We start from the raw sequence: 27,807 nt of genomic DNA on the forward strand, positions 1-27,807 counted from the left end.
CGGTCAGATCGACACTCCCGGCAAACTGCAGATTATCCGGTAAGCAAAGCCCGAAGATGAAAGCAGAGAAGGCTGATATGATGAAGGTTCCATATGCCTCTGCCATTGGGAGCTTAATGTACGCAATGGTGTGTACCCGACCGGATATAGGATACGCAGTCGGAGTGGTGAGCCGGTTTATAAGCAATCCCGGCAAGGAGCACTGGAATGCGGTCAAATGGATACTCCGGTACTTGAAGGGCACTTCGAACATGTGTCTCCGATTCGGCTCTGGTAAACCTCAACTTGACGGTTTTACCGATTTGGACATGTCGGCTGATGTGGATACCAGCCGGTCTACATCCGGGTATGTAATGACATCCAGCGTAGGTATCACTGTATCCGGGAGCAGGTAGAAGATTGAGAGTTCGCGCTGACGAAGATCCACACGGCCAAGAACGGGTTAGATATGCTGACCAAAGTACTGATACCCGACAAGCTGGATGCATGTCGGAAGCGGATCGAACTAGTAAGACATCCCATGCCGGAGTGAAGGGGGAGTTTGTTAAGAAACAGGTCCCTCCGGATGGGAAGTGAGAAGAACAGTGTTGATGAGCAAACTCGGCCTCGGCCTATCCGGATGACGAGTACCCGGCTACGGAAGACCCGGTGAGAACCGGATGACGAGTACCCAGCAACAGAAGACCCGGTGAGAACCGGATGTGGAGTACCTGGCTACGGAAGACCCGGTGAGAACTAGATGACGAGTACCCGGCAACGGAAGACCTGGTGAGAACCGAATGACGAGTACCCGGCAAGAGCCGGATGGTGAAGGCCCGGTGAGAAATGCTCACCGGATGAAGGGACATATTCGTAAATATGTTTTCTGAGAGTTCATCGGGGCTATATTTTTAAATAGCTGAAAAGTCATATTAGTATAAATATGACTTAGGGCAAAGTTAGTGGTACTGTAGTTGTCATTCTTGTTGGTGCAAGATTTGAGTGCGTAACTGTGTACAGAGAGAGAGAGAGAGAGAGAGAGAGGAAGAGGTCGTTGCCTCTGTTGTAACCGCCGCTTGTGGCGAAGATAGCAAGCTCGAGGTCGTTGCCTCGGTGCTTTACTATTGTACATTGTGATATAGTGATAGTTTGCAGTTTGTGGGCTGCCGTGGTTTTTCCCTAGTTTGGGTTTTCCACGTTAACATCCTGTGTACTCTTCTCTTTACTGTGTCGTGCGTTCATTACCCATTTTCTGTGTTTGATCCTAGACTCGGTTGTGGCCGAGCATTGTGCTTAGGGAGCGTGTATTCCTGTCAATATGTACTCATAAAAACACATGGCTACGTAAGGTTGGTTGGGACCCTTTGCAATGGACATGGCGTGATCCCTACGTGGGGCAAGGAAGCAAACCCATCCCTTTCTTCCAATTCACAACTAGATTGGGTCGCCACATTCTAGCTGCTCAAACCGCCCGAGAACCAGCTGTTGCGAAGGTCTGGCACACATTTCAAGCTCCTCCCACAATAATCACCAAGTTTTGGTAGAAAATCTGGAAACAACAACACACGAGGCAAATTACCACATTCCAATGGATATTAATACATAAGTCCCTACCAGTGGGAGCATGGCAACGTGGGAACCTTAGCTCTCCTAATTGTGTAGAGTGCCCACCTGCAGTAGAATCAATACGACACGCTCTGTGGGACTGCCCAACATCCCATCGAATATGATGGGGGGTTGGCCGCTTGTTGCAATTATGCCAAGTGCAAGGCTCAGTCAAGTGGGGAAATATATGTTGGCTAGCATGGCAGGCCACAATTGGCAGATACAAGCATCAGGAGGAGGGGATGACTTTGATGATAATAGCACAAGAGGTCTTTTTCTCCTCCAGCGGTAATGTCCACTCCACTCCACTTAATGACAAATCTCAAGAGGTGTTGGAATTGGTCAGCCCAATAACTCTTTGGATTCTATGGAAACAACGATGTAGGCGAGTCTTCTCCAACCAAACCACACATCCAACAAGGTTACTACAAGAGATATGGAGTGAAATTGAAGCCACTCTGAAGAGCCAATATGATGGCCTTAAGGGCAGCTCCGAGGGAGTTGAAAGACAACGAATAGCCTTCATCCAACAATGGTCGTCCTCTCCCTTTCTTGAGTCAGTGGGCATCCACATAAGATGGAACTATCACGTCCCTTCAAGGATTTGTACATAATCGTCTCATTTGTAAAATTTTATAACTAATGGAAGGAGTTTTTTTTTGGAAAAAAAAAAAACATTTTCATTTTGAATGAAAGAAAGTTGATAAGCATAAGCCAATTCAAATGAAAACAAAGCTTTATTGAAATTTTAGTATAACTCACCAAGTTGACGACGTTGGTCGATACTCATTACCAAACATTATTTCGCAACTTCGGTTATTCATGTTGTACTCAACACTTATAGCCTCTTTATACTGAATTCCAAAATTTGGAATCTCTAATGGCACCTCATCTCAATGTTGTAGATGTTGACATCTTCAAGATCAAAATATGTCCTCGCCTGCCCACGTTTTAAGCCTTTGCTGAGATCGGGCAACAACATTTGAACTTCCGATGTTGTGAAGTTGGGTGATGCTCGACCATGCGATTTACATCATCATAGAAGTACTTTTGCAAGCATTTGATATGATTTACAATGAGAAAGAACTACAAAAAGTAAAAACTTCCATGCCACTAATTATCACATTTAAGATTAGTTTCTTCCTCATCATTCTAAAGATAATTAAAAAAAGCAAAAAAGGTTTGGGGATGGAAACTAGATATTGCTTGGTAGGGTTCAAAGTACGATTAATCTATACCAATCTACCGTTTAAACTTCGTCACAAAAAAGCCTTCCGAACATCCTATTGAATCCATAGGCAGGCGAGAGGCAACCTGGCGAATTGAAACATCTTAGTAGCCGGAAGAATAAGTAATGAAAGCTTGCCCACCATTTATCACCTCATGAATAACCAAGGTGCTCACATACCATAGTAGTAAGGCTCATGCACCAAAACGTACTTCATAGTGACAACCTCTAATGTTTTCCTCGTGCCATTCCACTTTGCTTTCCAAGTTTCAAAGAAGCTCCTCATGCAACACTAAATCTATCAATAGTCTTCCCCTCTCCGACAAATGAGTAAACAATCTAGATTTGCCATATTGCCTAAGATTCAAAATAGTTAAATTCCAAATATCAATTATAATCAAATCAATACGCACCTTTCCCAACATGTAACTACCATCTACTGAGGAAACATCAATGGCAAAACATAATCAAGTGTATACAAGTCATATCACATGCAAAAGTATGTTATCAATACATGTATTCAAAGTATTGAAAATTTATGTTATGCGTACCTACTTTGGTGTACCTACTTCCTACCCTTAGGGGACATGTAACACATTACATCATCATTTACTATATTAGAGAAACTGAACTTATGCATACATGAAGGTAGGAACCAAAGAAAGAACTCCAATATTTCATGACATATTACCTTTAGAATTCACATGAACAAGATCAACCATAGCTGCAACCAAGAGATATATCACCTCTAGCAAATGACAACATCATAAAGGAAACACGCATGCAAACAATAAATAGATAAACAAAAAAACTTTTATATATCTATACTCAAAAACAAAACAAAGTTATATACACACATATACCTTTATAAGATGAACGGATCTAGACTTATGAGTAGCCACAAGCTAATGAGGAAATAAGTGAATCAAAACATAAGAGATAATGATAACAATTAAATACCAACATTTATAGATAAGAGTATATCCGCAATTGTGATGTCGAAAGCTCACATGAGGAAATGAATTAGGCATAAGCAATATGAAAGATTGAATGGTAGGAGAAATATGGCAAGAAGGATAGAAACAAGATGAAATGGTTTAAGATAACAAAAATGTATAGCTCATTTAGCACGAGCTTACACTCAAAATGAAATATCTTGTTTGAACTACAAGAGATCAAGCACATGTTGATTAGACGAACATGAGGAGTATGCCACCGACATAGCCTTAAACGTCGGTGATTTGTTCGAAGACCACCTCCCTTGTTCCTCTAGGGGATGATCTTGCTCCTTTGATAATTAATTTGATGAACCGAGCAAACTCTTTTCTATTCTCTTAAGGTAATTAACTTGTTGCATTACTACGACAATTGGTAAAAGTGAAAAGTAACACTATTGAGGATTACAGGGAAGCATAACATTCAAAATTGTCCATTTCTCGGCTAAGCTTTGCACAAGAACTAGAGCATTTCACTAGAATGGATAGGAACTTTCTCAAATGAAAAACCTATGAAATTTATGGATACATTTGCTAATGAGTCTCTCACTTTCACAAAAGGCAATGATTATTAGACTTGTTCCTTGAGCAAGTAGATTCATTGATTCCTACATTTTCCATTTCTTTCTCTCGATGTCGACAATGTAGTATTAGAACAACCGATACAAAATCATTGCGATGATACAAGTTGCAATAATGCTCTGCAACACACTCATGGAAGATATCACTTAACTACTACAGCTCCAATTAGGTGCAAATTTGAAGTGTCAAACACCACAAACAAGAACACTCTCTTAAGAAAGATTTGTAGTAGGAACCAACTTTTGCGTTCATTGGCATTATAGTTTGTTTGATCTAATTGATAGCTTTTTTTCATCAAAGAAGTTTTGGTTCATTTACGACATCAACTAGCTTTATTCTCCTCTTAGAAAGCCTAAATACCTCTTGAAACACTTATCCACACATGTATTGAGACGATGGCCTTAATTTCATATTTAACCGACATAGAATGTGTGAATCTCAACAGTCCGTAAAAGCATTTGATGCCTTTGATCGACAAAACGTGGCTACCATCCCAAGCATATAAACTCTTGTCAAGAAATATTTCCATTGCATGTTCAAGAATTTACATAGCGAAGACAACAATTGTGCATGCATCTAGAGGACTCGGAAACCTATCCAAATTCATGCCCAAAAAAATCAAAGAATCTTTGTCTATTCATTATATATATAGATAGAGAGATAGAGAGAAAGAGAGAGAATCAACTTTTTCAGCAATCATGAGAATTGATATGCGACACATGTAAACATAATAACCAAGCCTCGCACCACTTCATTAGGAAGGATGTTATTTTTGCGATCCTTAATTTCCTTTTCATCACGAACCCCTTCGAATTCCGGTCAACGGTCAACGTAAACTTGAACTGTAGTCAATGTGCATTGACTAAAACCCACTTGACTTCTTGTCAACTAAATTGATATGTTGCGTGTAGCATCTCCTTGACTCTTGATAGATAGCATTGACATGGCACACATAACATTGACCTGTGAACTAGACCAAGAACATATTGAACATTGACATTGACTTTCTACTATATACTCCAATCTACCATATTATATGTGGGATTTTCTGATTCACTTTAAGCAGGCTGGAGACCAAGACTTTCTTGATCTTGCATGAGTTGCTGAAACCTAGCGACACGAGCCTGGAGGTCCATCAAACCTTTAGCTTTCTTTGATAACAACTTGCTCAACTGCGAGACATACCGATTTATTTGACTCCCAGGCTGATCCACTTCTACCAACAGCCTCATTTCCTGGTTGTCAAAAACCCATGGTTGTTAGCTAGTGTGCTTAGAACGTTTATAATAAAAAAAATACACATTCCAGAGTTTCTGGTGAACCCTAAACCTTGAATGCCAAGCCTTAAGTAATGCTACTATGGTCTACACACTAAACACTACATGCTAAACCATAAGCCTTGAATGATGAGCTCTCTCAGCAAGAAATAATAAACCTCAAAACTAAACCTTAAACCCTATATCTTAAACCCTAAACTGGTTGCATAGCATCTCTCCACCGAATACCCATGCAAAATATGAATACCAAGGTTTTGGCCCTTTTGGTGATTGGCAAACCCTGCACTGGAATGAATGTCTTGAGAGCTATCAGATTGGTACCTTACCAACTAATTCATACATAACCTTCTTGCATTAGTTCGTAGAGTATACATACAGTTGATAAGACATCGGGAAGAGAGGGGCCCCACCCCTCATTCTCAAGGCTTGAGTAGCTAGCGTAGTGCTAAACCCACAGATTCTAATGGCTTGAGGTCTATCTATCAGTGGCACTTTACGAATTATAGCTACACTAACTAACCCATAAGTCTTACTGGATTACCTCTCGAACAAATGCTATTGTGCCTTCCAACTCCTTGCAATGAGCAGCAACCAAGTAATCTTCCTCCTGCATTGTTTTTGGGAGGCTGATTTAACAACTAAAAACTGCTGACAGCTTTCAAAGTAATAAACCATGTCTACCTTTGACAAAGCAGACACTTTCCCCATGAGATCGGCAGGGTCGATGTCCATGTTTCCTTGGGCTACAAAGGTTGGTTTCGGCAAATAGTTTATTGCACCCTCTTGGTTATGCACTTCCTCACATTGTGTATCCATTTGCTCTTCTTTGGTGCTGTTGCGCAAAGGTAACCGAGGCTTGATATTTTGTTGAACAACATTGAATCTATCTTTGGATGGTGAATGTTGTTTCAAATCATGCACTAAAGAGCTGGGTTTTAATGAGTAACTTGATGTTCCCTCTTGCTTTTGTGCTTCTTCAGATCGTAAGTCTATCTGCTCGTCATTAGTTCTTTTTTTCGTTGGTAACCAGGGCTTGCTCTCTTGTTGCCGATAGTCCAAACCATTAGCATTAAATCTGTCCTTTGATGGTAGAGGTTGCTTCAAATCATATTGACCATTCATCTGACCTGATGCTGTATGTGGCCGACTAGGAAGGATCTTTAATTCTGACTTATAAGGTTCTTCGCTTTTGTTTGACAGATGTTCCACATGGCTTTGTGGTGGTGATGTACAAGACTCTGATTGTGAAGATAATGAAGAAAAGTCCCTCTTTGAGTTGCTATTCTTTGAGAGACCTTTCACCCTTCATCAGCAAAGAAGCATAATGTTAACATCTCAAGAATTCGAAGAGCATATCAGAAGTTGCGTGAAAATGTTTGATGACTACTTACCTATCAGCATATCGGAGTGTATTGAGGGTATGTTCACAACATCCTGAACTTGGAGAAATGCAAGATATCATGACAGTCCTCGAGTTTCCAACAAAAGAATCGCGTAAAACTTCAGTCAACTTGCTTCCCCTAAATGGTATGTGACTTTGATCACTATCCAAGGCCCGGATACATTCCTTTAGAGCCAATAAGCTCTTATTGATTTCTGCACCTTCAAGTCTGAATACAATAAGCAATGTGTTAAGTGCAGAAGTACTCCTTAGAAATGAAAATAGGACAAAATCTCAGGTATATTATCAAAATGTGTAAGATATCATATTTAGTATATATCATAGATGTCATGTAATATATCTAATATGATATATGTCGTATAATATATTCGTAAGGATACAGGTATTTTTAACTCAATAACCTCGTCTGACGATCATTGTCTGTTGTGTCAGCACCTCGTTCATTACCAGCCAGATCTATGAATGATAATTTTCCGATAATTTGAGGGCGCCTTTTCTCCTTGATATCATATGCTCTTTTTATTGAAAGCTGAAGGATGGCATGAGATCTCGACGATTCCTCATTTGCACCTGTTGAACCTGTACTGCGCGAACAGCTGCCTCTCTCAATATAATCTTTCAATGTATTCAAGTCATAGATTTGAAATTCCTTCAAGCCAACAATGCAAACTTGCTGCCTTCCATCTTCCCTCATGCAAAGCTTTCTGTTAAATCCATTTTATAAAACAAAAAAACAGGCTTTGGCACATTAAGATGCATTACCAATAGTTAAGAACTCCAATTTAGAATAGTTTAATATAAAGACCTTCTGTCATTAAGCAAATCAAAGAGTTTGCCACCATAAATCTCAAAATAGCTTATCCACAATTCAAAACCCTGGTCAATATATGATGGCTGCTGCATCAAATGAAAAATGTCTTGGGAAGCTTTTAGTGGGAGCGGCTGCATTGTGAATGTTTTCCCACTACCTACATTCAGCCCAAAAGTCATGAAACAGGAAGTATTATCTGTATATAAAGTTGAAAAATGTATCTTATGCAATAGCTTGTAGATGAAGATCATGGAAACTGCCTGTTTGTCCATATGCAAAGCATGTTGCTTTCGTTTGTTGAAACAATGTTGGGATGATAGGTTCAACTGTTTCCAGATAAACCTTCAAAAAGACATTATCAAACATAAAAAACCAAGATGCAGTTTAAATTCATGGCAAAAAAAAATGAATTGATCAAGAGTTTGGTATTTACCTCATCATTGTTCACATTCTCATCGAGTATTGCATCAAAAGAGAACTCATGTTTTTCAACATATGCTGTCAAATCTACCTACAATATGATGAAATCTTGTAAGCTCTTCTTAAACATCTTGATTTCACATTCTAGAGAGACAACAGAATACCTTAAGCTTTAATTCGTCAACAGTGAGTAGGCAGCCATGCTGGGCAACCTGTATTATATCTTCCTCGTTTCGAGAAACCTCCTTCTTGTTGATTGGTCTTTTTCGCACCTCAAATTTACATCCAATATGTACAAATCAGTACTACAAATAGTGAGATTACAGCACTTTCATAAAGACAAATAGAGTTTGGGGCAATCCAACATAAAACCTATGAATGAGTGGGGATTTTGAGTATGGACAACATAATGGACATTCTAGGTCTTGAAATTCGGAAAAAAACTTGCTGATGAACAAAATGAATGACAACAATTTCGATAGAGAAGAATAAAGAAAGACATATTTACGTGAACTGAATGGATGCCTTGATGACCTATGGTACCAAAGGTTGATACATCAAATCAATACATTCCGGGAATAAATAGGCGAAACTCAAACGAAATCTTATCTCACATAGAGGTCTTCACTATTCTTGCAAGTTAACCACAATAAGACTTGCTTACCACAACTTTGATTTTGGTGGTTTGACTCTCCCTTGGAATTTCATGGTTCCCTGTTGCTGAACGCACTGCATTTGCCGATTTGTAGCTTTGCACTCTGCTTTGGCTTGGTTTGGTCATATGGACTTTTAGTTCATTACCAATTCCAGGGCCGCATGGTAAGCCACGGGCCGATAACCCAGATGCAATATCCTATTCAGAGTAAACATCAACATACCAAAAGCAACGTCTTGTAAACATCCTGAATGGAGCTAGGGCGCAATATAACAAATGCTTTTATGGAGGAGAAACTCTTCTGGAGTTCTCTCACATAGAGGTTTTTACTATTCTTGCATGTTGACTACAATATGAATTTGTTACCTCAACTTCAACTTTGGCTGTTACATTCTCTCTCAGTATTTCATGGTCTGTTGTCGCCGGCCACGTCCCACTGGCTGATTTGTAACTTTGTGTTCTGCTTGGCCTGCATGGTTTGCAGTCACATGGTGATCCAGGGGCTGATAATCCAGATGGAACATCCTGAAAACAACAATATAGAAATTCATTTTGTTGTTTATTATAATCCTTTTTACAAAATAATGCTTTTTTCCTTGGCAAAACGGGTTTTTCCATTGCAACATCATGATCTTGTTAAAAATAAAATTTCCTTTCTAATACCATTGAACAATTAACCATCCTTCACTCAGTCTGAGAAAAAAAGAAGCTAAGAAATGGTGATCCAACTAACTTGGGAGAATGCCAGACATTAGAAGTACATAAAAAAAATTCTGCTAAAGCTTAACAGTGACAAGAGATGCCCAAACTCTCCGGGCTTGAATCACATTGTTACTCAAAGGGAGTAAAGGCAGATTAGAATATGTATTTACTTGATCTTCTGTGTCCACCTGAATAACCCTCACTGACCTCACGGATTTTGATTCTTTGGGAGATTGTACAGAAGGCTGCATATTATCCTGCGGTGTCAAAGCCCTAAACATCATCCATGTGGTTTATCCTAGATAGAAATCAAAATGCACATTCTCAATGTACCCACTCCAAAGAGAACCAGTTTGTATACATAGATGGATGAATATTCCTATCATCCCAGTGAACAAACCCAAAACATAATCCATGTGCTTCTTCCAAGAGAGAAATAGGAATGTGCATATGCATATGCATACACATACACATACACAGAACACACACATACATAATGCATATGTACATATCCATATACATATATACACACTCACATATATATATATATATATAAATGTACGCATATATATACTTAGATGAATACCACATATTAAATGCATGACAAATTACAATCATGGTTTGGAAATAATAAAAAATAGGTACAAAAACTGTGATAATTAAAAGGATACCTGGATTAAAAGGTTTTGCACAAAACAATTGTCCTCAGACAAGCCTGAAAGTTCGATCATGACGTGGTCATGGAATCCGATTCGATGCGTAAGGGCTGAGATCGATTCAGAGTTTTTTTGGCATCAGCGCTTCTTCAGCTATACGTAACGAAGATGTGGCTGAATTGACTCGATGTGGTGTACATATAGTTTCTATGCTGAAAAAATGGGGCCAAGATTGGATCGATGGATCTCCCAAACAGGGTGATAGCTCCGAGGGAGAATCTCTTCTCTTCTCAGTCTCTGTCAATGGATAATTCACCCATACAGATTCTCTCTGTCTCTGTCTTCTGTGAGTATCTATCTATCTCTGTGTGATAATGACACGCGACAGAGAGACGCAACGATTAACGAAGGGAACCAACCCCCCATCGACCGTTGCGCTCTTTTCTTCTCTCCTCTATATGTACGTAGTACATACATACATATGTATTTCAAACACACACATACACACAAAAAAAAAACAAACAAACAAATAAATAAATAAAGCAAAAGGAAAAGCCTTGTTCGCATTTTTATATTGAGAGAATGTAGAGAGGGGGTAATTTTATATAAAGCACCTCCCTCCTTCCTTTGTACTTGGTTGATTGCTAGTTTATTTTCTTATTCCTTGATTAATATACATTTGAGTCTTCTATCATCTATCTATCTTGTGTCTCTTCTTCTCTCTCTCTCTCTCTCTCTCTCTCTCTCTCTCTCTCTCTCACACACACACATAAACATATATCTAATCTATTCCGTCTAACATAGTTACTCAACATAATTACTTACATGGTATCAACGTGCATTGGTAGTTCGATCTAGCCTATCCGCGTGTGTGGTGTTCTACACCAACGTTCAAGAAGAACCAGCTCATCACTATCGTAGTGCCATTACATAGTTCACATCTAAGGAAGAAGAAGAAGAAGGAAATCCTCATGGACATCATGAACACTCAAATGGGTAGCTCTCTCCCCAACCAGAAGTTGGACCGAAACAACTTTGCATCTTGGGAATACAAGATGCACCAATACCTTGTCGGCCAAGGTTATTGGAGCTACATCAAAGGAGCACAAGAAAATCAGACCCAACGGATGTTGAATACCCAACATGGGAGCAAGCGGGGAGTCGAGTGATGTATTGCTTGGCGAGACATGTGTCTATGACTACATGTTTGGCTACATTCGGGAAGCCAAGACGCCGAAAGGAGCTTGGGAGAATCTCAAGAAAACATTCGCCGCCAATACGACAACACGCAAGCTTTAACTCTGCCAAGAGTTTAACAATGTCCAACAAAGGGACATGTCCATCGCAAGCTACACCTTGAAGATCAACGAGGTTTGTGATTCACTCGGCTCAATAACCGTCAATGTGGAGGATGATGAAATGGTGCAAATATGCCTAGGCAGCCTCTAGTCTGCCTCTAGTCCAATCGGCACGTCTAATTTAGAAGATGTATGGTTTGTCGACTCCGACACCTCAAATCGCATGACGTCTCACGAAGAATGGTTTTGTGAATTGAGAAAACCCTATCGACCCGGCTATGTGGAGACTAGGGATGACCCTACACATCTGATTCGACATGTCGGCAATGTCTCATTTGGGAGAGAAGACAACAAAACCTACATCAAGAATGTCTTGCATGTTCCGACCATAACGAAGAATTTGGTCTCGGTCAACCAAATCATGGAGCAAGGCATGCAAGTTCAATTCAACCAAGGCGGTTGATTCATTGAAAAGGAAGACCAACACATCGCTCGTGGTCGGAGAGAAGGTCGAATGTTTATCCTCAAGTCGAACGATGTAAATTTGGCCATGTTCGCAAAGAGCCATAAAGCCGACGCTGACATAGAGCTATGGTACAAAAGAATCAACCATATCAATCTCCAAAAGTTGAAGGGCATGTTGTCAAAAGGTGTTGTCGTCGAACTCCAGACTTTCAAAGACATGGGGATCGAAGGCATATGTGCAACTTGTCAATTTGGCAAACAACATCGACAACCATTCCCAGAAGAGAGGAACGCAAGCAAAGAACTCTTGGACGTAATGCACTCAGATGTATGGGGACCTACATAGATTGCAACATTCGAAGGATGTTGTTGAGAATCAAGCTCAACTTGGTCTAGTGTGTGAACTCACCTTGAGAGTGAATAGACACTCCAACGGTCAAGAGTCACCATTATGTCACCTCTTTGTATTCTAGCATTTAGTATGAGTCATAGAATCATATTCTAAGACACATAACTTATGAGCTTTCACATTCCCCATGCTCCATGAGTCTTGTAGTTAATGAAGAGAGAGGGTTGACTATATAAAGCACCCTCCTCCCACCTTGTATTTAGTTGAGTCCCTTCTCCTATGTTAATATACTTTACCTTGCGTATTCTCTGTGTCTTACTCCTTGTCTCTCTCTCTCTCTCTCTCTCTCTCTCTCTCTCTCTCTCTCTCTCTCTCTCTCTCTCTCACACACACACACACACACACACACACACACACAGTTCACACCTATTCCGCTGCACAAGAATCATACCCGATTCTTTACAGATGTTGATATTATGTTACCTTTATCGACAAGTTCTCTAGGCACACTTGGGTCTTCCCCATGAGGCAAAAAAGTGAAGTGTTCGCACACTTCCAAAAATTAAAAAGTGACGTAAAAAAGGAAACAGGTCGGCATGTTCGATGCCTTTGGTCAAACAGAGGAAAAGAGTACTTCTCCGACGGATTTTTGGCCTATCTCTAGAAAGAAGGAATCAGCGAGAGTTTACGTGCCGACACACACCGCAACAGAATGGAGTGGCCGAACGCAAAAATTGGCACATCCTCGAAGTAGCAAGGGCAATGATGAACGAAAAGAATCTACCAAATGTTTGCATAAAAGGCACACTCCTTCCACTTTGTATCCTTAGTGTGAATACATTCACTAGTTAGGGCTTTAGTATATATAAGCCCAACCCTAACATTGTAGAGATAGAGTTTTATAGAAGAGAATAAAACAGAGTCTCCATTAGAGCAAGTTAATGATATCTATCCTACCTTCTATCTTCTTGCATATTTTTTCTATGTTGTTTGTTGTACACATCTGTTGCCGGTTCTCACACATTGTTCTGCATAACTTATTCAACATTTTGGTATCAGAGCGACTTGTTGTTCAACGACAACAAACAACAGAATAAGTGAGAAGAGAAGTTGTCCAATTGAAAGAAAAGACCAAGCCAACAACATCTACCTTCTAGAAGATGGCTTCAACATACTCCCGAACTTTGAGGTGGCCTTACGAGTGTGTGTCATTGTAGGACCAAACCCTACGAGAAGAGAGAGAGAGAGAGAGAGAGAGAGAGACTAACAGACTGACCAAGTGACACATTCGAGATCTTCTCCAAGTCTGCTTTCGTACAACTCTACATAGGAGAATGAAGTTATAGTTAATGTATTAAATACGGCCTTGGGACAATTCGATTGTGACCTATAATATCCTTGTACATTCATATTGAATTTGTTATTTGAATTCGAACCTCATTCGATGGATGATGATCCACTATTTTCTGTAGTAATTGTTTTATTTTCAATTTTCTATGTTTATTATCTTCCCCGATTTAGTACTAAATTTTTGGCCAAAAGTTGGTACACGGTAGCATGCTTCCACCCAACTGAATTTAGGTGGTAAGACAACTTGTACGAATTAAAGGTTGGGATGCTAATTGCTACAACTGTAGATAACGATCACCTCGGCCACCAATTCTGGATTGGTAAAGTTGTAGATGTAGTGATGCATGACAGCATATCGCTAATCAATCAAGTCTATAAAGGTGCACTGGTACAACAGTAGAAGCAAGAATGCATTTACATGCAAGTACACACTGGAGAGGATGGAATGCTCAATGTCAAGAGGAAATAGAAGGAGGAAAAGAAATATTCGAAACCCATCGACCATTGACATCAGTGAGGTGTATATAATTGTGTACGATTTTACACTAACAAAAGTTGGACGTCTAAGGAAGCCAACAATAAACATAATAAAAGAGAAATTGCCAAGCTTACAAGGCTTCTCAGATCGAAGACGAACTAGGTCAGATGAACCTAATCTGGAGTCACACCATTTGGTTTTAGACAAACACAATGCTTTGATCTTCATTGTATATTAGTTACAATAGTGATTCTCATAAAAAGAGTGGTGATATTGACGCAAATTAGTACTGAGTGTATTTTTGGCATTAGAACGAGTCCAATTTAAGCTTGTAAGATGTTGGCTGATATAAATGTTTGTTGTTTTGAACTCTATCACTTCTAGTGAAGTAAGTTTGTCATAATAACAATTACTTGTAATTATTATGAAAAAATATACAATGCAATTTTTTGTATTTTGTCATTTTTTTGTGTTTTTTCAATTTTAGCAAAAGGTGTTTTTTTAAGCTTTTCTATAGAATCTTTGAGAATGTGTGATACTAGTATCAATGAGTTTTGTAATATAAGTGAAAAAGTACTAAAATCAAACTGAATATTCCTTATCCTTCCATTTGTGCGATATCCTTCCACTTGTGAACGCGAACGTGTTAAGTCCAAATGGGACAGTGTGAATCCATCCATTATTTCATGTATTCGACATGGGGGTCACATGAAATGTGGCTCCCAAATCGAGTAGCCATGTTTGTACATCATGTGCATTGTATACAATCACTCCGATTGACGAGCCTTCAAATGAGAGGATTTCTCCAAACCGAGATTCGGCAACGTTTACTTCATTGGCGATTGGGGAATGGTTTAAATCGGATGATCCCGAATTCCGATCGAATTTCTGCCCATTTCCCATTTTGTTGATCAACCAACAATCGGTAATGTTGTGGTCGCCTTTCTACAGTGTGTAGTACGCATTCGGCTTGCCATTTTGTGATTTCGACCGTGGATGATTGTTTCTCCTCCTCAACTGGCTTGGACTTATGCCGGTTCTCTGAGTTGTATTGGTCGAAAATGGGCTTCAGCAACATTGTCAATGGAGAGTTCCAATGATCTTCAATTGATGTCTTCCGACAATATCGTCCCAAATTGTCTAGTGTTAACTTCTACATGTTATTGGTGATGGTTGTACAAAAGACCTCCCAGCTTGCTAGAAAGCTCAAGAGAAGTGTAAAGGCTTTGATTTCTTCCTCAAAGTTCAGCCCTTATAAGGAGAGTTCAGCCAACACCCAGCTAAAGGTGTTGATGCGAGAAATCGTCAACTCCGTCTCTTTCATCTTCATATTGAACAATTGCCCCCCAATTGCCGAATCAATATGAGTTTGGACGAGGATGATTTCTTTTCATATATCGCTTGCAACTTCTCCCATAGGGTGTATGTCGATGTCTCATTGGTTATACTTTCAGTCAACTGCATTCGAATGGTTGAACTTGCAATTTCATCCGGAGATCGCCATTCATATGTTGTCATTGAGGCCAAATTGCCTTGATTTGATGCTGGATGATCAATACATCCTACATCATCTCCTTTTAGAGGGCAAAAATTTTGCTATCAAATGTTTTGATCTTGTAACCGGTGTTGGATGTCAAGGCCATCATTCTTGTGGAAGTGAGTGCTTGACCTTGTCCTTTCCTTTAGACGATTTTCCTACTCCTTGTGTTGTTGTTGCTGAATTCCAAAGTTGCTCTAATACCAGTTTGCAAGACACTGTATATGTCTTAACTGAGTATTGTGGGTTGATGTGCCGGCTAATGCGGAATAGCAAAATAGGATCTTTGAATATGTAGGCAAATCAAAACACAATAGAGAATATGGTGCACTGTTCAAAATACTCAGACATTATATGTAGAGAGATGAAGACAACAATTATACAGAGGAAATGCAGTTACAGCTCAAGAATACTATCTCATCATAAATCCCATGAACTCTCTTTAAAAGATTTGCTTCCTCATTCTCATAGTTAGGGTAATTGAGCCCCAACTTTGAGGACGTGTTCACACTAGGCTACATATATGGGCAGAGTGGGACTTTTAGCCCAACACTAAGTTTCCTCTTTTTTTAAGTTCTTTGGTTTAAGGCAAGCATAACTTAGTCTTTTCTTGTGTTTCATTGGGGGTATAGTTTTGATATTAAAAACCACATGATATAATCAACATTACTCCGGTCTTTAATATACATGGGCTATATACATATATATATATATTTCATATCATTGTCCCCTAAAAATATTGTCAATATATATATATATATATATATATATATATCAGGTGTGGCAGGTTGCTATCAAATATGAAAACAAATCTTTGCAAACAGCTTTATGTGTTTTTTTTTTCTTTCCATAAAACATTGCTTGAAAGCCAATGATAACAAGAGATCAGCAAGCAATGTGTTTGACGATGCCCTCTGTTATTGGGGGGTGTGTGTGCGTGGTGGGCGACTAGATGCATGAAATTACATATGTATATGGAGAAACCTCATTTAAACCTTGGCTCAAAAAAAAAAAAAAACACACACACACAGAGGAAGAAGCAAAGGAGGAACGGAACAGGGGAGGCAGGGCATGAACAGGAAATAAAGACTCTACAGACTATGTATGTAGTATGTATGTATCTAATACATAACATAAGAGAAATCAACGTCCACACCATTCCAATGTAATGTAATGGAATAATGGAATGGATTGGTAAGAGGTATGCTTGAGAGTGTTTTCTTTACTGGAAGAAAGAGAGAGCAGACAGAGAAACGAAGGAGCCGAGCCCAGCGCAGCAGAAAGAGATGGAAGCATGAGGAGTGGCGATTGCCCCAATAATAACTACAGCAGCAGCAGCATCAGCAGTAGTGAGAAGGAGAAGGACAAGGACAAGGACAAGGACGTCCATCGCTTACTCTCTTGCTTCCACAAAGGCATCTCTCCTACCTCTCTCTCACGTAAGAAATCCTCTGCAGTTCCCATTTTAATCTACATTTATATCATCTCTTCAGGCATAGGCCTTTTGAGAACGAGTTTCTATGAGATTTTTCACCTTCAGATAAAGACCTCCCACTATATTGTAAGTTTTAGAAAGTTTGAAATGAACTTTTTCTATTTTATTTTGAGATAGGTTTGCAAGCTTAGTAGCTTATGAGATTCATTTATTTTCTTGGGTTGTTTTGAGAGATAGTAAAAAAGTATATCCCATCAATGTGGTAGATTTTACATTCTGTTAAATCAAATATTTCTATAAATCTTTTCGTTATATCAAGTACATCTTGTATGGAAGTAAACAAAATTTTCAACCGTAGAAGGGTATGCTGAAGGTTGGTTTTGAGAAAGTGTTCTTACTTTGTCAGAATCTATCTATTTATTTGGTTGATCGGATGACACTTTGCATTCGATCTATTCCAATTACGGGATACCACAAGACGTGCTCCATTATGGGAAAGAACTTCTACATAGAAATCTGCGTACACTCATGCTTTTATAGTCACGCCATTTTCTAAGAAAGGTGGTTGTCATGGTACTAAGTCAAGAAATTATGTGTAGGAAATATACTCTCATGCTACTATATCAAGAGATTTTACATAGAAGATAAAAGTTTCATGGCATCAAATCAATGACTACTGCCATGTTTCTGAATTTCATTCTAAGCAATGAAAGAAAATCTAGCTGTTTGTTCTTAGTGCTGGGGCCCCATAATAGATTTATGAATGGCCGATCTCTGTATCTAGGTTATGCAGTTGATCTTCTGCTATCTGAGCACCCACTGAAGAGGTGAAATTTGCATTTCTACTTTATTGTATTTTGACATTCCATTTGGCTGTTTTGTTTTGACAGTTCAGTTGAACTTGTAGTTTCAACTCTTAGTTTGCGTTCATGAAATGCACCTCTCTGGTTTCTTGGTTGATGCACATATAAACTTTTGGTTTGTGCTTGTGAAGTTATACACATGCATATAAATTGGAATAACTTCTGATAATAACTGAACTGCTATTGCTATGTTTGTCATTAGTTAATTGACTTTGATATAAGGTCATGTTAAATACTCCTTTATACTTGTTTCGTTCATTGCATTATTTTCTTATGCATGTCTGTTTCTGGCTCATATTCGTTTTAATCACTGCCTGTAGGTAGTTACTCAAAACGATGCTCAATAAGCCCTCTAAGTAACAAAACTCTTGATACTCTGAGGAATGAAGCTTCTTCTACTACTTCACTTGAAGGTGATTTTACTGTATCCAATCTATTCATTTACATTCGACTTGTCTTAATTGTTCGTCTGATTATAAATGATAGATTTTGCAGATGGTTTTGTTACACCAGAGGTGAAGAGTGTAAAATGTAAACCCATAACCAAAGAGATAAGTCCAGGTGTGTTTTATGGCTCACCTGCTGGGAAGTGTGGTAAACGCCCTCCACAAGTATTACGCCTTTTGCATGAAATTCGAAGAGATCTTGCAGCTGAAGGATACTCCTTCTCAAGGTTTCTTGGGATAACTATTCTACTATCATTACATCATTTCCGATGACATAAACTAGAACCTATTTAATGCTTGGTCATTTTTCTTGCTTGCAGAGAAGCGATATGGGTCACTTTTGCTAAACAGGACCAAGCTATCCAATTTGTGCAAAGTCATGGCAGAAAAGATATTGCTATATTCACTTACCAAGACCACTTTACGGGGCAACGGCGATTTTTAGCTACAACTTATAAAGAATTCTGGTTCAGGCATGGATTATGACTTATAAGCCATATTGGGCTTTATGTTCTTGAGAACAATTTCAATATGTGCAGATGCAAGTAAATGACTAGGTTCATAATGATGTTATTAAGTTGATATGAGTAAAATTTGCAGGTATGAAACAGTGCCACCAGAGTATCGACATCACTATGAGATAATCACAGAGGTGAGGATTATTTATAGCTTAGCATGGGATGTGAATTTGTGGTACCCCACTTCATGAGCCAAAATTTTATATAAGTGTGTATTTATTATTGCCTTCAAAATAAAAGTTGGGCAATTCCAAATATTGTTGTAGAAAAATGGAAAACAAGCTATAACCCTCTAAATTCTCCCATATCTAAAGAGGGAATGATTATAATTACAAGATATAGCCTTACGGAATGATTAAAATTACAAATATGGCCGTTATGTGATGATTAAAACTACACATATATATAGTCTCGTAAATAAGAGGAAATTGGCAAATGTAGCAATATTGCAGTTATGTGGGCTTTGCTTTTCATGTAGACTCAAGTTATAGTTTTTAAGCCTCAAAATTTATACCATTGGCATCCTTGTGCCAGTAAGTCCCAATCAAACAAAACTCTAATTGTTGTGGTTGTACTTTCATTTAGCTTTTATACAATAGACTGATAGCAGGAAAGCCAAGGTATTAATCTAATTACCTGCATACAAGGAGTTATTCTGATCTTCGTGTAAGATGAGAATGTATTTAAGGCAGTGGCGCACTAGGACATAAACATGACACACAAGTGCATTGCTTCCATTTTATATTTTTTTACTATCTTCATTCTTTTTAGATATATACTAGTATTGTTACTGTATATGATGGTATAGAGTTGAGAAGATCAATCCTCCACAACAATGTCGTGTCAAACAATAATTGATACTGCTTAATCATGTCTAGTCATTGTTCAATACCATTGTGGGAGAGTTTTTGGGGTGGTCCACGTGGGTCAACCAGAGAATCTAGAACAAAAGTATGAGAGATTTGGGAGGAAAATTAGGGGTTCGTGAGAATGTAAACGTGGATTGTAATTTGCAGAGTGTTTTGAATACACCAAAACTTCTAGAATGCTCATGCTAATCGTGCAATTCATGTGTAGTGTAATCACATTGCTTATCTCTTGCTTATCTCTTGTCTTAGTAATTTGTAAATTGGATAAGTGTGCGCATGATATGGACACTTTGACATAGATGCTTCTCTGTACTTTTTGCAGGGTTCTCCATGCCATCTTTATTTTGATCTTGAATTCGATCGTTTGGCAAATCATGGACTGGATGGAAGTGTTCTTGTTGATACTTTATTATTGAAAGTTGCAGAAGCTTTGCATGAGGTATATTCTTTAGAGTACAATCAATCATGGACTATGGAGCTTGATTCAACAACCACAGGTAAAGATGAAATATTTTCCTGCTAAGAGTTCAACTTTTTGAGGATCTGCTTCTAGCAGGAATTATGGATTCCATATTTCATTTTGAATTAAACTTTACTTGCTTTAGTTATATATGTTCAGATTAGTGAATTTCTGACGATAGTTTACATGGATAAATCGTTGTTTTTAATAATAGTTTAAGACAATAGAATCAAAATTTTGAAGCTACATTATGAAGTCTATAACATCTGGATTCCATACTTCACTTAGAATTAACTGTTCATGTTACATCATTGTAGTTTGCAAGTCGTGTCCATAATGGCTACATGCCTTTTAAAATTGACAGTTTGTTCATTTTTTTCAATTTACTTTCAATGAATAAAGCATGACGGTTTCAATGACTGTTTATTCATTTTTTTTCATGTGAGTCTAAAGCATGCAAATTGACTATTTGCAATATCCAGTTTATTTTATTTTCGATATGCTTGTATACTCCACATAGTTTTCTGATCTTCTATGTTGGAGATTCACCATCCCAGGAAAATCCTGGTATGTCTACTGTGGGTGTCCGAGCCAGAAGTAAATTCTTACAAAGCAAATATGATCACATAACAGAAAATGTGAACATTCAATGAAGTGTTAGAAAGGAGTATTTTCTTCCTCTACATGATAATCTCTTGAAAAAAGGGAATGTGAATTCCAGGTTTTCTATCTTCATCTTTGGCATGTTTACAATATTGCCTTACTCTAGTGCATATACTATTGTTTATAGATATCAAAGCCAGGTAATGTGATTCCTTTCCCATAACTTATGGAACTATAAGAGCAAAAAGATTGTGTTTTTTTTCATTCTATAATGGTCTACAACTATGATACAGTCAACGTTATGTCATGTATGAAAGAGCAACAGTTACTGGCTACCCTGAGCTCATGCTGTGCAGTTATTTTCTGAAATACATTGTACATAGTTTTGGATCAGTTTTTGTCATAGGTCTTCTATTAAAAATATAGTTTCATTGTGTTTTATTGTGAGAGCACAGGAAAATTTTCAAGGCATATTATTATCCGAATACCAAAGGTTGCATTCAAGAGCAATTCTCATGTCGGTGCATTTGTTTCAGAGGTGAGGAATTAATACCAAATTGTACTCATCTTTAATTTTGCTTTATTTAATTATAGAAAATTTGTGCTGTGTGCCTAATAATATCTGAATCCTAAACCCTAGGGAATAGACTTGTGGGTTTGTTAGTATTCTGTAAGCTGCCATAAATTATGTTTATCATAAGTGATATATGTATATTCTGAAAGAGAGATGATGTGATTGCGTGGTTAGATCCAAAACACTAAGGGAGTGGGCTGCTGTGTGAGGAGAGAAAAAGTAGAAAAATTGTGCAGAAAAATAGAGAGGAAACCGTAACGGCTAAAAATCCCTATTTCATTACGAGAAGTTTGTAACCAATTCTTATTAATAAGTGGCTTTTCAGTCATTTTGGCATGTTCACATATGGCCAATGACCAAAAGTTATAAAAAAAAATGTAAATGCCTATAACCTGTCAAATTGGAGCCAACAATATAGTATTAAGTATGTCTAGAAAGCTCTCCAAGAGAACTTTCACATGGAAGGTCAAAATACACTAAAAAAGGAGAGCCCTTGGGGCTTTTATCCCCAACAACCTCCCACTTAAAGGACTAAGGAGGCTCCTTTAAGCTAACTCCCACCATCTGTATGCATAGCTGATGTTTTGCCTTGGGTAGACACTTTGATCAAAGTGATTAGGCCATCCTCTAGCACCTCTTTGATGGAGTGGTATCTCATATCAATATGCTTTGTGCGAGCATGAAACATTGCATTCTTTGCCAAACATGTGGCACTCTACTATCACATCCAAGGACAGGTGTGTTTTTGTTGTGGAAAGATGTACCTCCTGAAGGGGAAAGAGTCTGATCGGCTGGGAGCTGGTCGACTAAGAGTTGATCAACCAGGAGTCGGATATGTATGCACTAGGAGTCGGATATATATACATATATGTGAGTCAACTGTTCAGCTGACGAATGGAAGCCGACTAGGCGCCGACCAGAGTTATAAGCCGAATTGATTGATTGCCTATTCGGCTGAGGCCGAAAATCGACGATAGCTGACTTGGCTAATACCCGCGATATTTGTAAATAGCCTAAATGTACCTATTCTGGGTTATATTTGTAAATAATGATGTATGTATATGAGTATAAATATAGCGAGGTCAAATAGTAGAATGGTAAGGGAGATAGAGAGAATAGTTGTGAACAGTTTTTGGAGAGACAAGTGAGAAGACCATTGTGGACGAGAGGGTGTGCAGGCTGAGCTTGGAGAAGAAGTCAGCCTGTGAATCCGACCTTGTAAGTCGATGACTCTGCACATCAAACTTGGATGTTATCTGTTTTCTCTGTTACCTCTCTTTATTTTGGTCATCCCTCTACATATAGACGAAGGCTGTGTTTCGGTTATAGCCGAATCTGAGTGTTGTAATAACCCTAGCTTGTTAAGGAAGAATCTGTTGTAAATCCACTCATAGTGAAGTTGTTTTGGAGTCTGTGGGCTCCCGTGGTTTTTGCCATTAGGGTTTTCCATGTTAAATTTTTTTGTGTGCGTGTCCAATACTCCCATATTCCCAACACTTTTTAGGCATTCCAAACTCATTGCACACGTGGGTTATCCAAATGGTTTCTTTGAAAGCTGCTGAAGTCTAGAGCACCATGAAATAGCTCCACCTACAATGGTCTATACCTAGCCACTTGTGGATTTGTGTGTATCCATATCACTGCCATATCTGAATCACAAAATCCGTTTAACTCTAATGGATCCTTTCCATAACACAGGCATTTACCTTTTGTTCCTCTCAAATATCTCAAGCTAGATTTTATTGCTTCCCAATGAGCTCTACCAGATTAGCCATGAACCTGCTAACAACTCCAACTGTATGAACAATGTCTGGCTAAGTGGCAACCGTAGCATACATAAGTGAACCAAAAGCTGATGCATATGAACGTTCTTCATGTAATTGGCTGCATCGTCATCTTGGGGCAATCATCTTAGGAAAGCTTAACATGTGGCTGCAATGGCCATCCAAGAGGCTTAGCATCAGCCACATGATATCTGTCCAGCACTTTTTCAATATACTTTTCTTGGGATTATGGCAAAGTATACTGCTGCTTATCCCTTTTTATTCACATACCAAGTATATGCTGAGCTTCCCCAAGGTCTTTCATCGAGAATGCAGAGTTCAGCTGCTGTTTTAGAGCATCAGAGTACTCATTTTCTTCCCTGCTAGCAGCACATCATCTACTACAGTACTAGAATAATTGGGCTGCCATCTTCATCCTTTTTAGTGTACAAATAGTGGTATGCATGGCTTCTTTTGAACCCATGTTTGAGCATAAATGCATCAAACCTCTTATACCGTTGTTTGGGGACTGTTCAGCCCATATAAGCTCCTTCTCAGCTTGCATACCAGATGCTGTTTTCCAGGAATGGCATATCCTTCTGGCTGTCATGTTCAACTCTTGTCTAAATCACCATGCAAAAAGTCTGTTTTAACATCCATTTGGAATAACTCCATATCCAAGGGGGCTGTGAGCACAAACAAGGCATGTAGTGTAGTCAGCTTAACCACAGGAAAGAAAAACTCTCGGAAATCAATGCCCTCTTTTTGGGCATATCCCTTAGAAACCAGCCTCTTCTGGTTGATTGCTCTGATGGAGATTAGTCCCCTAAAGATAGTTATGATACTTGAAATTAATTATCTAATTGATAAAACTTCCGTGAGGAATTTAAATTTGGAACACAGGTATGACCCAGGAGTTTGTGGACTACACAATGTTGTCAGATATCATGATTGTAGGTTAATATCTCATGTAATATCTTTGCTCACGTATAGCTAAAAAGATTACTTGATAGATGACCATGGCTACTTAATATCTCTGTAATCTTGTTTTGTTGTTTATGGTAGCTATCTGACTGGTTTGTTACTTGATAATAATAGCTGAATTGTTGTTTATTTTATTCCTATAATCCAGATATGCAGGCGGATAGAGAAGCATCGCAATACTGATGAGTGTCTTAATGATATGTATGTTTTGAAAGGACAATCACGAGGAGACTGCTGCTCACAGCTTTTTATTGACCAGGCTGTTTATTCAAGAAATCGAAGTTTTCGTCTCCCGTTCTCCTCCAAGGCTGGCAAGTCATCACGACTTTTACCAACTGGCAGATTCCATTGTAAAGAAATGGTAAGAATACTTCCCTGCAATTATCACTCAGACAACGAGGCATTTAACCTTTACTATGATGTCTCAGATGATGTATTAAGCACACTACAATTGATGGAAAGTGGAAATAAAGAGGTTGTACTCAATGGAGGAAGAAAACCATATTTTGGTAAAATATTTTGATTTTTCAAGGTCTACCTCGAGTATCATAGAATATGTAATACTTAAATTACATAACATTGAGCACTTGTGGTACTGTGTGCTTAATGGCATTGAATGAGAATCATAATGTATAGTATATAATCAAAGTGAAATCTAAATATCATGGAAACATTCCCTTGATTTATTGGCAATAATACATATGCTTCTCGTAAATCCTCTCAACTTTTTAACACCATTTGTATTAAGAAGCTTTTTATGGTATCCTACATAAACAAGGTTGAGATTGCCTCCGCTCATTGCACTAGAAAGAAAAGAGGATGCCATGACAACAAACTTGATACTGTATGTTTGGAGTAAATCAATTCCTCTGGTTTCTTTTGGCCAGACTGATCGTGAGGTTTTTGAAGATTCTCTGATTTGCCATGTTGGATCGGAATGTGAGAGGCTTCTAACATTTGGGGAGGTAATTCAAGTTTACACTAAAGAACAAGATAAGATGGTTTTGGTGACAAGTCTTAGTCTATATTTAGATGGATGGTGCTGATGAGCGTTTATTATCTGAACTTCTAAAGATGAACAGCTATGGTGGGTCATTGGCATGCTCTGCTGCCGATTCACATTATCTAATCAGGACGACCAAGAATGCAGAGTTTTGTATTTCTGGGAGGTCGCCATTTCCTGATGTTGACATATTCATTGAATCTATTGCTTGTATTGAAGGCATTCCAGGTTGATCCTCAAAGATGTGCTTGTATGTGTGTCACTGGATCTTCACTTGCATTGGAAATTGAATATAGTAGTTAGGAGTGAAAGTTCTGTTCTTTCTTTCCAGGGAAGATAAGGAGCTGGTACTGGTTCTCAGAGTATGGTGTTGTTGTTTATAATATTATTGGGAATCGGTATTGTGAGAACATTGGTAGACAGCATAAAAGTAACCATGGTATATATTCTTATTTCCTTTTTACTTTCTGTATTTCACCCATGTCTTCATCATTTTCTGCCTCAGGTTGGATCTTAACTCTCTTCATATTTTTTTCTTATTGAAATTTAGTTATGTATATTGTGGATTTTCGAACAGCAGGATATTACCAAAAGTGTCATGACCCGGATTGCCAAGGTATATGATCCATTTAAATAAATGAATAACTTTGCAAAATGTTTTCAATCTTCTTGTAATCTTGTACAGGTTATAAGTCTCCGTTGAGGCCCATTCCACGCCATACTATTCCACCAGATTTCCCCCTCTCTGTTGCTCATGAGCCATTTTTACATGAGAGTGCTGACTTATTCTCAACACATCAAAGGCATGAAACTCACTCATCTCAGATATTCTCTTGTCTTTCTATTAAAAGTCAAGAATCAGAGAACTCTGTTGGGGTATTCCATAATGGAAGTAAATGGGATGACGAAGAAGAAGATGCTTGGTGGGAGGAGGCAGTCAACCGCTTAGAGAACTTGGAAAAGAAAACGAGAGACTTTGAGGAAGAGGTCAGTAGTTAAGGGGAACTTTTTTATTTTGGTGGGGCTTCTGCTTCTGGAGGATCTGCGTTTTTTTGTTACCTGGTGATTTTTGGTGACTTTTTTCTAAATGTTTGAGAGGATGTTCACGTTAATGCAAAGCCATAGTGGCAAAACAACAAAGGACGATCTACATTTTTGATTGATGTTCCTGATTATGGTGGAAAATATAAAAAAAAGGTAGAAAAGATGGCATTATGATGCAAAAAGGTTCACTAAAAGACCAGGTAACACAAAAATGCTTACTCACTTAACATCACCCAAAACATTATCTCATTAGCTAGTAGTAGTGATGTTAATAATGATACTAAATTTTAAAAAGAGATTTAATTTAATGTCAACTTTTTCCCCCTTAATTGATGCTACATTTCCAGCCCATACTTGCCGAATGTACACCAACCGATGACGATTGGTGGGATATTGTTGGGAAGGAGCTCGAGCGCCAAGGGATTTGATCAAAATAGAAATATGTTGTAAAGATATAAAATCCTCTTGTTTTTATTAGAGACTATATATGATGATATTATTCTCTCTGTCTCGTACAGTATAAGATTCATTGACATAGTGGAGATTACTTTTCATTGATATCATATTTAAGAGTAAACTAATATTATCTGGTGCATATAAGATCAACTTTAATCCTGTTTTTTGAGAAAAAAAGCTTGACACTGAAGCGTATAATTATGTACATATAATCAATCATGTAAACAAGGCTGACATTTTGATAAAGTTACAATATGTTGTGTTCATTCTTGAATTCAATATGACAATTCAGTACTTTAATTAGGGGTCATAGTACACATCATTTAATCTTGTTTGAGGACATTTTTCCAAATGGAGCACTTGGATCATATATATGAACCTTGGTGTCAACTTGTAGATTCATAGTGGCTTTAAAAACTAGCAACTGATCATCAAATTCTATAAAGTGAGAGTAGAATGGTCAAAACTCAGTTGCAGCAGCTGACATGTATTTGTATCAACATTGAAGTAAATGGCATCTTGGCACTATATCAGTTCTTAACTGTTATGTTCACAGAACTTTCCCTATAGTGATGAATGTTAAAACATGGGAGCCACACTCTAGACGAAGAGCCTAGAAATGGGGAACTGCTTGTTCTGGGTAAAATATCAAAAGTGGAGTTACATGGTGCTCTAACTTTATAATTAGCACTTCCTATAAACAAAAATGCACTTGGGGTGAGAAATGAAGTATTGCTAGCATAGTGAGATGAATACAATAAAGTAGAGCTTAATGGAGTTTTGGCGAAGTGGCATAGGAAAGTCAATCACTAAATGTAAATGTTAATACATGGATGATTTGGTCGGTTGACTTGTAAACACCACAATAACTAAATTATTGAAATTCTAGATATAGTTAAGGGATCTATAAAAGCTACGGCTACTGAATGTATGCATAAAGCATGTGACAAAGCTTTATGGTTGGTAGTAGAATACAATCTACTTTCCCATTGATCTTATA

At 38.2% G+C, this 27,807-nt stretch overlaps 2 protein-coding genes across 2 annotated transcripts; one reads left to right on the forward strand and one right to left on the reverse strand.

Annotated features, from left to right (window-relative positions):
* Positions 1-4,855: 4,855 nt before the first annotated feature.
* On the reverse strand, positions 4,856-10,555 carry LOC147857108 (kinesin-like protein KIN-13B). The gene is made up of 13 exons (XM_087328620.1): positions 10,328-10,555; positions 9,827-9,913; positions 9,321-9,479; positions 8,964-9,152; positions 8,464-8,571; positions 8,313-8,390; positions 8,140-8,221; positions 7,874-8,036; positions 7,470-7,772; positions 7,058-7,276; positions 6,348-6,969; positions 6,208-6,273; positions 4,856-5,624 (listed from the first exon to the last, which is right to left on the reverse strand). Exons 1-13 carry the CDS (start codon positions 10,385-10,387, stop codon positions 5,448-5,450), a joined length of 2,313 nt encoding a protein of 770 aa, XP_087184746.1. The 5' UTR covers positions 10,388-10,555; the 3' UTR covers positions 4,856-5,447.
* Positions 10,556-17,068: 6,513 nt separating this feature from the next.
* On the forward strand, positions 17,069-26,830 carry LOC147857109 (DNA primase). The gene is made up of 14 exons (XM_087328493.1): positions 17,069-17,228; positions 18,408-18,500; positions 18,583-18,760; positions 18,854-19,006; positions 19,134-19,185; positions 20,243-20,417; positions 21,439-21,521; positions 24,453-24,665; positions 25,192-25,269; positions 25,379-25,535; positions 25,639-25,746; positions 25,858-25,923; positions 25,993-26,294; positions 26,699-26,830. The coding sequence occupies exons 1-14, from the start codon at positions 17,084-17,086 to the stop codon at positions 26,777-26,779; spliced, it is 1,884 nt and encodes a 627-aa protein (XP_087184619.1). The 5' UTR covers positions 17,069-17,083; the 3' UTR covers positions 26,780-26,830.
* Positions 26,831-27,807: the final 977 nt, after the last annotated feature.

The sequence above is a fragment of the Azolla caroliniana genome, unplaced genomic scaffold (assembly GCF_043228905.1).
Source record: "Azolla caroliniana isolate FFs.n. ecotype wild unplaced genomic scaffold, voAzoCaro1.0.p SCAF_12, whole genome shotgun sequence".
In the NCBI taxonomy this organism is placed as follows: domain Eukaryota; kingdom Viridiplantae; phylum Streptophyta; class Polypodiopsida; order Salviniales; family Salviniaceae; genus Azolla; species Azolla caroliniana.

Excerpts from the sequence above, each read along its gene's own strand:
- LOC147857108 (XM_087328620.1), bottom strand. The coding sequence starts at position 10,387 with ATGATCGAACTTTCAGGCTTGTCTGAGGACAATTGTTTTGTGCAAAAC. Across the intron at positions 9,153-9,320 it reads CAGCCAAAGTTGAAGTTGAG|GATATTGCATCTGGGTTATC; the intron begins GTAACAAATTCA and ends TACTCTGAATAG. Across the intron at positions 8,222-8,312 it reads AGAATGTGAACAATGATGAG|GTTTATCTGGAAACAGTTGA; the intron begins GTAAATACCAAA and ends GTCTTTTTGAAG.
- LOC147857109 (XM_087328493.1), top strand. The coding sequence starts at position 17,084 with ATGAGGAGTGGCGATTGCCCCAATAATAACTACAGCAGCAGCAGCATC. Across the intron at positions 19,007-19,133 it reads TATAAAGAATTCTGGTTCAG|GTATGAAACAGTGCCACCAG; the intron begins GCATGGATTATG and ends TAAAATTTGCAG. Across the intron at positions 19,186-20,242 it reads ACTATGAGATAATCACAGAG|GGTTCTCCATGCCATCTTTA; the intron begins GTGAGGATTATT and ends TACTTTTTGCAG.